General features: G+C 39.1%; 1 protein-coding gene across 2 annotated transcripts in view; it reads left to right on the top strand.

Annotated features, from left to right (window-relative positions):
• LOC107037804 (zinc finger protein 608) overlaps window positions 1-12,892 on the top strand; it is a 112,382-nt gene that overhangs the window by 45,111 nt on the left and 54,379 nt on the right. For both annotated transcript variants that reach the window (XM_029126086.1, XM_015256557.1), the window contains exon 2: window positions 2,491-4,594. In XM_029126086.1, the coding sequence (XP_028981919.1) occupies window positions 3,038-4,594 (1,557 nt within the window). In that variant the 5' untranslated portion in view covers window positions 2,491-3,037. The remainder of the gene's footprint in view (window positions 1-2,490; window positions 4,595-12,892) is intronic.

Below are 12,892 nucleotides of genomic sequence, written 5' to 3'. Positions count from 1 at the left end.
TCCATGCTCACGGTACATACACGTACATCATCGCACATAACATGAGAATATGCACATAGTAAACGGTCTAGCAATTTCCCTGCTTGCGTATATAATCGCTCTTAAATTACTTCAATTTCACAATGGTACATTTCAATTCCCGCTCTGTGTGCATGCAAAATAGAGACAAAACTTCATCAACAACAGCAGAGACCCAGTTTCACGTGATGAAGGTATATTGTCCATAACACCAATTGATCCAACAACTCCCAAGACCCAAAACCACTCAATCTTCCCTGAAAAAAAAAAAACAAATCGAAAGCCCCTGAAATCGGGGCAACCAACCGCAACCCAATCCCCACACATAATCGTTTTGGAATGATTCTAAGAGGGTCATGATTTGCAAGTCCTTCAATTGTGCAACGGCGTGTGTTATGGCTAGTACACGCTCCAACACATGAACAAGGGGTGAGGGGGCACACACCAACGAATAGTAAAAAAAGAAGAGGGAGGCCCCAGTGATGTTGTACGGATGAGTGAGCCCATGCCACAGAGGAGCATCTGCTACATCGTGACTTTTGGGGTCGTGATAGGACTATTGGGCTTGATACATGTGTGTGCGCCAGTGTGAATACATTTGCACATGCTTATACAAGTGCATAGGAGACGAAAATACAATGGGATTGGGGCGTAAAAGGGATATTGGTGTAGAATCACATAAGGGAGGCATTTCAGCCTGTGGGCATATGGCATACGACCAGAGTTTTTATTACATCCAGGCACGAATGTGTGAGGCATGGAAGTTGAAGGAAGACGTGGACAAAAAAAACAACTAACCTGCCTCTCTCTTTTTATCTCCCCCTCCCTCCCTCAGCCGAGTAATTCCTGTAGTTTTCATCACGTATCGTCCCTCTGAATAAATACTGTATTTCCACTTACATTTCTACGTTACTTCTTGCAAGTTCCCGAGGGTCGGCTGGTAACCTTCCACAATGTTTCAACCCATCTCTCCCGTTACCGTTTTCTACCCACCTCTTAGCACTGCCATGGAGTGATTTAAATCACTTCCCAACTGGGGAAACACCATCTCTTCCTACACCAGTGGAACAACCGCTGTTCCATCTCAACTTTCCTTTTGTGGCCGCTTCAATCTCACAAGTCGTGTGCTTCATCTCTTTTTATCCCTGACTTCTTGTTTTCCTCAGAGTTACTACATATTGGAGTTGGAGGCAATATTATCCTGCCGTGTATGGGTAATGTGACAATAAAAGATTATGCTGAATTACATATTGCTAGTGATTTCAAAATAGTGCTTTCTCTCGCGTAAAAATGCTTCCGTGTATGCGCTGAAGGATTCATGTAGTTTCTCTCGCCGCAGCAACATTCACTATTTTCTCTCTTCATTTGCGTTTACCTTGTGCTCTTTGATACCACCGACTGGGGACAACAGTTGTAAATTACCAGCGACAATATTATGCTCAACCACCCATTGACCGGGCATTGTTTATAACTCACAGACGCCACACCTCGTATTCAACCCGATGAAAGTTGTACACATGTTGTAGGTTTACAATGTCCATTAGACATCGCTAAAGCATTCCAATTTAATTCGCGTTACAATTCTTCATGTTTGATTATTTTAGATCACCCAAGATCCAATTAGATTGTACAATACAATGTTGGTGTCTATTCAGAGCCGTCAACAGAGACTTTGTCTCCACGTGTGCCACTTGTCATTCAAAATTATTTCCGTCACAAAACATTCACCAATTGAAATTGAATCGAGCACATCGACTTTTGGCTCAAACAATGAAACGTGACACATGCAAGGTGACGACGGGTCCTAATAATCATGTGGAACAAGCCAACTTGAGTTTCTCAGAAGATAACAGTGAGCCAAAAGTTGTTGACAATGTATTGAAGGAAATGAGAACAGTCATCTCAAATTCAACGGGAATTTAATGAGCAATTTGAGTTGCATTTGAGAACTCTATCCAGATATTCGATAAAGTTCAATAGTTTCGATTATTGGTCTCTCACTTGAATAAATTGGGAATGATGATGTAGTGCTCAGACGAGTTATCGGTGGGCAGTTCACCCCGCTAAACAAGATGAAACGGTACATTTAGAAATTGAGTAAGAATGAGACACTGGTATGAACGAAGTAACTAGATATAACGTGCTTGAATCAACGAGAATGGAATGGATGCTCTCTCTCTCTCTCTCTCTCTCTCTCTCTCTCTCTCTCTCTCTTTCTGGCGAGGCGCATCGTCTGCGTTTTGGATTGTCGCCAAAATGCTGCCGGTAAAATTAATCGTTCTCTGACACGAATTCCTACCCAAGTGGGAATACCAATTTGTTGGCAAGGCGTACAGAAGAGAGCTCAGAGATGAAGTCTCTCACTCCCTTCTCACCAATTCCTACCCCCTTATAAGATTAATGAACATGAAAACCTATTTCTCATTTTCTGTTACGAATCAACTGACCGGTTGTTCTGTCTTTATGTTATAGAATGGGACCAATGCCGGAGGGGCTCGCTTCCGAGGGATTGAGAGAGGAGTATCCTGGAGATAGTTGGTTACACGTCACACGCCAGGATTGATATGAGTGATTACTGAAGTGATGATGAGTTGGTGATTGTGGTGGCTGTGATATTGAGAGGAGAAGATTATTGGAAAAGCGGTTGTCGAAAATAGAGAGTGAAATGGTGTGTTGAAATAAGTGGTGATTGGTGCACCGGTGAATTGTGAAGACGTGAAAGGATCGAGGGGGATTAAAGGCGATTATAAACGAAAGAGGGAGAGAGAGAGGGTGAAAGAGGGAAAAAGAGAGAGATCTTGAGAGTGGAGTAGAAATAGTGGAGCGAGTGGTAGCGGAAACGAGGTGTACCAGGGTGTAGAAATAGGTGATAAGTGATGTGTTCGATGGACGAGGAGCGTCTTGCGGGTGGTGGTCGGGGTTCAAGCACTTTAACCATCGGATCCTACTCGGGACCGGCGAGAAAAGGCGTCGAGTCGGTGGCAAGGCTGGCGGGCGCCGGGGAAACGGTTCCAAGGGCATGGCGACCACGCCAATAGGCGGTCGCCTCCCTAATTCAAACCGCAAAGGAATCTCGCCGTGCGCGGCGATACCAGCAACACCGACAAGTGTCGGTGATAAGGGCGGTAACAGCTGTAATAATCACACTGTCCAAAGTAGATGTGAGCGTAAAAATAATCGCGATTGTAATATTTATCAGGAACAAAGTAGAAGACAGAGTTGTGAAAAGTCGGGGACGTGTCGTGAGTCGAAAACAGCTAGCACAGTGGCTGCTAACGCCGGGGAAACGGACACGGCCGCGACGAATGCGACCAACAACTTCGAGTACGACGACAATGAATGGGACATTGGCATAGGCGATCTTATAATCGACCTTGATGCTGATATAGAGAAGACGAGGGACGAGAAATTGAGCTCGGGAAACGGGATGGCTTCAACGCCTGCCTCGGCAGCAACAGCCACAACAAATCAGAATCATCAGGTACAGCAGAATTCAACGACAACCCAGAATTCATCATCGTCAACAATAATTTCAAGTGGTAACGGTCAGTCAGCCTCTTTATCGTTGTCGTGCTCGTCGTCCACCTCCGCGTTACCGTCCTGCGGCGTCAATTCGTCATCAGTTAATACAACAAATTCCGTTAACTCGGTTAACGCCAGTGGTAATACAACAACAGCCACTAATACAAATAATAATTCAACGGGCAACGGTCCAACTGGTAAGCAACAGCCCGGCGCGGTTAACGCGGTACACACGAACGCCGGAAATCCCGGCAAAATGGCTGTTGAACACTCGGCCACTGTTGACAAGGGCCTCAAAATGAAGATAAAACGCACTAAACCAGGTACAAAGACCAGCGAGGCCAAACACGAAATTGTCAAGTCCAATGAGATCAATGGTACATCATCGTCACAAGACGGTACTGGCAATTCATCATCATCAAATTCCTCATCATCATCGTCAACCTCATCGACATCATCCTCATCGTCGACATCATCCCAAAATTCAATTGCTGAAGTAACAAGCAATAATTCCTCATCATCATCCAACAAGTCCAAGCCACACTCCCCGGCATCAGCGGCTTCTGGACCCCAAGCCTCGTCAACGGCTGGCTCTAAACGCGGTTCAAGTGGTCATCGTAGGGACAAGGCGAGAGATAAACACGAAAAACAACCGCAGAGTAATCACGGCCCTCAACAGAATAAACCCGAGATGAATGGTACAGCGAGACCAGTGTCACAGAGTCAAAATTCAACGGGTGCTGCGGCCCAGTCCCAAGGACCAACTCCCGCTGCAACAGCACCCCAACAGACCCAGGGCCCACCGCCCAGCTCGAGAACGGGCTTTCCTGTGGCACAAGGGGCTGGACCACCTGCAACAAGTGCAGCAGCACCTTGTCCACCACCAAGTCCAGCGTCAGCAACGGCCGCTGGCTCTGCTGCTAAACCTGAACAGACTAAAGTGGCAGCAGTGCCTGGACCAACACTCAATACAACTGTGGACGAGGCTATGGATACAGCCGCGTGTAGTCCACCACCAACGAAAAAATTAAAGACTTCAAATGCCGAACCAAAGGTAAGCGCATCTCACATCTCACAAAAGAATCACATGAACCGTAGACTGTGAAAAATAACTCTAATTTTCACGTGAAGCTGAAACTAGCGAAAGATTCGACCACAGAAGATTTGTCTTAGACGAATCTAGGGGTGTACAAATGTTTTTAAGTAATGTACAAACTCTTTCGCACCTAAAAAACGTTTGTACATGGGATTATGTGACTCTCCTACACTTAAATATTCCCCAAATTGTATTTTTCGCTAATATTCTGCTAGTTTCAACTTCATAATTTTCACATTGTTTTATTACACTCATGCACCTCAAATTTATGTCCATTGTCATTCAATACACTGAGAGAAAAACGACAGAGTTCTCAAACAAGTCTTGCTTGTGCCAAGAAAATATTTTTTTGAAATTTGCCAAGAAAAGATAATTTTAAGATTTTTTGTGCCAAACATGCAGACAGTGCGCCGAGATGAGAAATTTTTGTCGCAAAAATAGATTTAGTAGTTTAAACAAATTCCATTCTTTGTACACACAAGAAATGTCTCGGCTATCTAATAATCACAGATAAAAAATTAACTCTTAAATGAAAATGAAGCTGATACTAGAGAAAGATTCGACAGCAGAAAATTTGTCTTAGGCGAATCTAGGGGTGTACAAATGTTTTTAAGTAATGTACAAACTCTTTCGCACTTAACAAACATTTGTACATATGATTATTTGACTCTCCTATACTTAAATATCCCCTAAATAGAATTTTCCGCTGACGAATTTTCCGCTAGTTTCAGCTGCATTAAATGAAACAATAATAATGATATGATAGCAATCTTCTAACTTGGAGACAAAATGTTTCTTGATAAACTTTTCTGTATGTGAGATATTTTCATCCTGAAAGGGCACCGTCTCGTATTAATTATCCGCCTCTGGAGCCAAATATTTCGATGGTGTTGAACGCAGAGCAATTGTTCATGTTTGAAACTTTCAAAATCGGATCAAATAAATTCTTTTTTAGCTATTTTCAACTACTCATTTTGTTGGTCCAAACAAGACTTGTTTGAGAACGTGTTTGTTCTTCTCTCAGTGTATGAATTCATGTGAATGTGCTATAATTTTCATGTACCAGTGCGTAGAATTAACTAACGTCAGTTCAAAATTACTATTCTGTGTGTAAATAATCATGGACACCCTACTTTTTGTCGACAAATTCACTAATTTTCGAGTGCAGTGTTTGAATATTCCACTCGCGTACCTTGAACTGTTGCTGACTAATAATGAGGAGCACTAATAGAAAGGATTGGTTAGTACTAACGAATGGATTTGGTTGGAGACGAGGGTCTATTCGGCTTCACCAAATTGTTCATTCGTTAATAGTTGACAAATGCACATTTGGGCATATTCAACGCTAACCATTACCATTCGTTAATAGTTAACGAATCTCGCTTGAAATAAATGAATCAGTCCGTCACTGAACAAGTGCATCAGGAATGATTTCCCTGGTGAGAAGATTTTTGAATCAAATTATAAAAGAAAACCCTAAAATCATCACACTTTTAGTACACAATGATGCATGAAAATAATATTTCTAGGGATACAGTGTCGATTAAAGAATGTTTTACAGTGTATCATCAATTTGTATTTATGTATGTAGGACCTTCGAGTCATTTTATCTCGCCTTGGCACACATCACTCTTTCTTTCATTGTCGTATAATACTTGTAGACACGATCTTAAGAATCTGAACATGTGGTTTGCGTTTCATCGAGTCACCCATCGATTAAGAAACTCGGTAACTATCGTCTTATACAGAATATCAATACATTCGGCCACCAATTGCCCCGGTTTATCGTAAATCAAGAATTTTCCTAATGAGTTTAATTGCTTTAACGAGAGAGATTTCAACTTGTCCTGTCTGTTCTTGGCATATTCACTCGAGTTCAGAAACACTAATTACTAATTGTGACTTTATAACCACATACCGTTGAAGAAAATCGATGCACCAGTTGCTGTTAAAACATACTGTCTTACAAATTACCTTGACAACAATCTTCCTTCAAAACATTATCATTCAAATTGCTTCATTATACGCAACTAATCATTCTAATCACACAAATTGCGCGGGGTGATTGGGTCATTTCATACCAATTTACAATTACTTCTCGGGATAATTGTCTTCAGTAATTTTCACTGCGATGGCTACACTGAGAGAAGTATCGTCATGATATCACAAAACTAATTTCTTACTCCAAATATCTCATCTCTTGAGGATAAAGTTCTCGCACTGACAAAAACAAAGGTTTTTGAGAAATACGTCTTTACTTATATCAAGAAACTTCTGGCTTGAAAATTTTCAGGAGTAAAATATCTTGTACTGAGAAAAAGAAAACTTTCGTCAAGTAACTTTGTACTTGTCCTAGTGATGGGGACAATTTTTTGATGAGAAGAAACCTATTTCTCAAACCAAGTCAAATTGAATTAATTCATTTTACAGTTTTTCAGCCTCAATTCGAAACTATTTTAATGCAAAAACCACTTGAATTGAATTGAGAAAAACTGAAAACCAAGATGAGATAAATTGACTCGGAGTCATCACGAGAGCAGTCGATACTGCCCATTTCAATCCCTCAAAAGTATTGTCTCGTGATGTCTCGTGAAATGTCTCGCGACATCACTAGAAATGATTTTTGTGATACGTCGATTTTTTTCCTAGCGCATACACTGATAGAACGGATTAGTTATTGTTAACGAATGGATTTTGGTTGGAGGTTGGGGTCCATTCGGTCTCACCAAATGTTCATTCGTTAATAGTTACCGAATGTATATTTGAAGAGCCTTGTTTGACTTGACTTTCACCATTCAATAACGAATGGTTCACTTGAAATAACTATTAACGAATATTCATTTGTTCATATTCAACTCTACCATTCGTTAATAGTCAACGAATCTCGTTTGGAATAAATGAATCATTCTATCAGTGTACATTCCCACTATATGTTAGAGCTCTTCTACTTTGACCCAACACGCCCGTGAAAGTCTCGCAAAATCATCGTCACTGTCACGCATACATCAGCGAGTAGAAAGCACGAGAGAAGGCAACCCATCATTCAATTACCCATCATATCAATATCGAAATACTCCCCTCTCAACTGTTGACCAACTGCAGTACCAAAACACTTGAAAACGAGATAAATCACGAGTAAATATTGTCGAGTGCTATCATCTGCAGGTTGAAACAAGCCACGTACATTAATTCAATAATTCTTATTATTCCAATCGATTATCCGCTCCCAGTGCTAATATTTTGAATATCTGTAAGAACTTGAATCATATACATACTGGTAAACCACCGGGTGGAGTTGATTGGCCGCTCGATGACGAGGGAGAGTCGCATAAGCGAGGTAGATATACCGATAGAGAAAACGGCTGATAGTAAAACTGGTTGTGTTAGTCTGTGTACAATTTAATTCTCACACACAAACCCGGGTGGGGCGGGGGGAGGGGGGGGGGAGACGTGTGTGTACACAGCCTATAATGCCGGGAGTAAAATTGGGGGATGACGAGGGGAGAGAAAAGGCAGTCAAAATGGGGGTTGGAAAAGGGGGAGAATGGAAAGCCGTCGGGGTCGCACACGGCAGGCAGGGGCTTGAAATCAATACTCTGCGGTCTCCGCCCCCGCGAATACACGGATGAATACACGGACAAACACCCTTCAGCTGCTGCAAAGGTAGTGGTGCACAGTAGTTGGATGGCGCCAGAGTCGGTTTCGTTGCTCCACGTATTTTCCCTTTTCCGCCCTTTCCACTTCAACTCTGCCTGCATCATTGGGAATACCTCTGCAGCTTTTCGTACTTCTGGCCTTTCTTTTTTACCTTCTGTCTGATGGTTTCAATGTCTCGGTGCTGCTGGATGAAATTGCTAACTCGTCGGGTTGTGCTCGCTGTTGGGCTTTATGAGGGGGCGAATGTGTGAAGTTGTTGTCGATGGAATTGGATAAAGTCTGCTGGTTGAGTCTCTGCCAATTAACTGCGGTTGACCGAACAATGGCTCGTGCATTCGTCAAATGCTGCTTTGACACTGCGTTGTTGGGCAATGCGACGAACCTCAAACGTGATGTAGCGTCAATAGTATGGAACCTTCGGATGGTATTTAACTTTCCTCTGGATGATTGGGGATCGATTGAAACCAATCAACCAGTCTGATTAGATTCTTACCGCTGATTGTCGAAGTGAAACCGCATTCGGGGGGAGGTATTTTTGGAACACTATCGTCTCGTCGGTGGGGGAAATGTAGGCTGGGAGAAAACAATATATTTACTCATGCGAGTCTTGTTTGAATCGAAAAAATCGTTTGTTGAACATTATAGAAAAATGAAATCTAGTGCTGACTATTTTGAAAACTTCTGGGATGGAAAATTTTTGTCGTGAAAATGGATTTAATACTTGATAATTCCTTGCGTATTTTGCTCCCGAAAAATGTGCGTTTTATGTGAAGCAAGATTTTGGATAAAAAGATTTGTTGAGAACTTGTTCATTTTTTTAAATGTTGATTGACAGAAAAAAATTGTTTTATCAAGAGAATTTTATTTGAATCAACTATCATTTGGTTGTTAATTTTCAAATGAACATAATTCCATAGTGAATAGCAGTTATCTCTTCTTGAGATACATTTGATTGGGAGAAATCGAACTTCTCTAGGATTGAAGTTCCTTTTATTCGTCACAATAATGAAAGCATTTGATTTTTTTCTAGCCAATAGTTTGCTGACTCCAGAAGTTCGTTGGTTTACCCAAAAATCAAAATTATTCTCTCCCATTGTACACTGACAGAACAAAACAGTTTTATCAAGAGAATTTTATGTGAACCAACTATCATTTGGTTGTTAATTTTCAAATGAATATGATTTCATAGTGAATAACAGTTATCTCTTCTTCAGATGCATTTGATTGGGAGAAATCGAACTTCTCTAGGATTGAAGTTCCTTTTATTCGTCGCAATAATGAGAGCATTTGATTTTTTTCTAGCCAATAGTTTGCTGACTCCAAAAATTCGTTGGTTTACTTGAAAATAAAAATTATTCTCATGACTAAATACGTTGTTATCTCAATCAACACGATCATACGTTGTTCAGAGTAAATTATAATTGAAGTGAGCATTTCTTATGTCGAATCAGGATGAATATTGTTACGCGGAAAAAGCTTTGAGATTGTAGTAAGATGTCGTTGAGTTGAAAGAAGTTTATATTTCTTGACTAAAAAAATCGCATTAGTTTACAATAACAGAATCACAGATTACGGCAATTCAACACAAACTTGGATATCACAAATTTCGTTCAATGTGATGTACGGAAAGCTCAATTTAAACATCGGCTTTATTCGAGAAAACAACATTCAATTCATTCCTCAATGTAATCATCTCCTAGGTACGAATTTTTTATCAATTCAGGAAAGTAAAAAATTTCTCGACTGGAGATCATATTAGGCTAAAAAAAATACAACTTTTCTATTTTTCTGGTGAATACATGTGACTTGACGCCAAGGACTGTTCTATTTGCTTCAAGTAAATCTATCCCAAGAAGAAATAATTGATATTCACCGTAAGATCTTATTTATTTGAAATTGATTCAAGTGTATAATACTTGTTGTTTCAAGAAAGAAACGTCTCAATAAAAATAATTTTTGCTATCAGTGTAGTCAAACGTGATGAGAACACCTATTTACAAGCAATGATTCATCACCCGGAAAGATGTTGAAGGCAGACATTAATTCCCCCAAAAAAGTTTGCACACATTAAAATGAAAACGACGAGTACAAGAAAATGACAGATGTACTATTATATCTCCCTCTGGAGGGTCGAAAGACGACGTCGGTCGATTACAGTAATTAAGCGACTGCTCTAATTAAAACGACATCCCAAGAGCTGTGCCAACTTCCCGTTTCCGTAAAAAAAAAAACCTTTTAAAACGAAGAGCTGAGGGAAAACGGTGGAACAACGGGCGAAAAATCAATTTTCGCCATATTGTAAACTGATACTTTTACACCCCATTCATATCCAACTGGGGAAATGGACGCAGCATATTGTCGTTGCGTGTACGAGAGAAGTTTGCGTGAGACCATTCTTTGATCACTGATGCACGCCATCACCGCTGATAAACATCGCACTTCAACGACTTGCACGAGAGGTATATTCTCAAAAGCAATTCAGGAGTAAGGAAAGAATAAATAGAACAATCGAATGAAAAATCAGCGGTAAATTCAGTTGCTGAAATGACTGGAGCACACTGCACGGAGAAAATTATTTTGTGAATTTCAACTACAAGTTGGTGAAATTTAACAACTAATTGATTAATTTCGAATTCTTAATAACGAAACTACGTGAAATTTCAATGAGAAAAAAAATTCCAAGGAGTTCATAAGAAGTTTCAGTCAAAAATTTTCAACTGTTTTATCTATATTGTTAGAAAAAAATGAAATTTCATGGACAGTTGACTAGTAATTGACTAACTAATAACTAATTGAATAATTCTTTGGAATGAAAATTCAGTAAAATTCCAGAATTTTTAGCAGCATAAAGATGAGAATTCCGTAATTTAGTTGAATTTCCAATCTAATACGAATATTCAATGCCAAATTACATTAAATTTTCAGTGGAATCTGAAATTTCATGATTTTTTCACACATTCAGTGTCATTGTCCTGAAAATTCAAGAATATATTTACCGGAATTTTATAATTTTTTATTCATTTTCAAGGAAAAATGGAACTGAAATTTACTGAGCTCAATTGATAAATTTGTTTCTGAGTTATGAATAATTTGAAAAAAGTCTAAAGTGTCCATTTTACCCCACCCTCCCCTAAATTTCGTTCTATCAAATTAGTTAATTTCCCTCAAATTAATCTGTTCCACTCCATCAAATACTCTCACCTGTAACACAGTTCTTGGCAGACCTAATTGTTCCTCTCAGTGGATGAATTGTCCGAAAATAGTTACAAAATGTATAATACACACGTCGACACTTCACATTTCTCTCAGTTCTCTTCATACATCGCTTCTTCGTTATACTCGAGAAATGGATATAGTTAGAGCACCTTTTATCTGGCCGCCAAGTGCCTCTGGCGCAGGTAATTAGCGTGGCGGTTTGAACGATTAACGAGGGGAAGCCGCAGGCACTCTTGGGAGGCTCTCCCCATATTCCTCTACCTGTGCTGTAAAAACTTGGTACTATTTTTCATCTTTTTTTTTTCACCTTCTCTCTCAGTCGTTATGGTGTGAATTTCGTTGAATGAAACTTACTTTGAGATAAGAGATTTAATTGTATCTACTTTTTCTTTTCACTTTTTCATCGTCCAAGACGAAATTGATTTGCCATTGAGCAAGTCAGTGGCATCTGTATTCACAGTTTTTTTTTTATGAATAAATATCGTTTGGAACAAAAGCAACCATACAGGGCGGGGATTATTACATGCACGACTTGGCAAGGGAACATCGATTTTTCATAGTTAACACGCAAGCACCAGCCTGAAAGTGTCCGGCTCGTTTGTTTAATTTTCTCACCGATCCAATCAGTGAGGTTTGAATGCCAGTACTCGGGGTATTTATCGCCTTGTTATTAACGGAATTTCCAGGTTTCGTCTGAGTTCTCACGTTCAGGCACATTAGTTTCGAGGGGAGTTATTAAAAACGAATCAATGAATTCCTCACTTGGGGAATTATAAATGGATTATGAACAAACTTTGAGGGGAGTATTTGAATTTAGGGGTCCAATGAAAATTTCCAACAACTAGGGTATTTTGCGCGCTTCTCGCGCTAGAAATATACTCATGGGAACCTTACAGTTTTTCTTTTATCTATAAAAAATAAATGCATTCATTGTATTGTATATTCCTGTTATTACAAATGATTGAAATTAGCCAAATTCGTTGGCCAAATCCAAATTGTAGAAATTCCTGAATTTCCGAAGGTATCGCTATACTTATGGTTATTGAAATAATTTTTATTTATCGATATTTATGAGCATAGGGAAGGGTAGGGCAAAACGGACCACTGACAGAAAATTGGTTTTTTTTTTTTTTTTTTTTTTTTTTTTTTTTTTTTTTTTTTTTTTTTTTTTTTTTTTTTTTTTTTTTTTTTTTTTTTTTTTTTTTTTTTTTTTTTTTTTTTTTTTTTTTTTTTTTTTTTTTTTTTTTTTTTTTTTTTTTTTTTTTTTTTTTTTTTTTTTTTTTTTTTTTTTTTTTTTTTTTTTTTTTTTTTTTTTTTTTTTTTTTTTTTTTTTTTTTTTTTTTTTTTTTTTTTTTTTTTTTTTNTAATCGCCCCGTAAATTCT

The sequence above is a fragment of the Diachasma alloeum genome, unplaced genomic scaffold (assembly GCF_001412515.2).
Source record: "Diachasma alloeum isolate Michigan unplaced genomic scaffold, Dall2.0 Dall_scaffold_00271, whole genome shotgun sequence".
In the NCBI taxonomy this organism is placed as follows: domain Eukaryota; kingdom Metazoa; phylum Arthropoda; class Insecta; order Hymenoptera; family Braconidae; genus Diachasma; species Diachasma alloeum.
The sequence above is the reverse complement of the archived record's forward strand: the minus strand, read 5'-3'. Positions and strand labels throughout refer to the sequence as shown.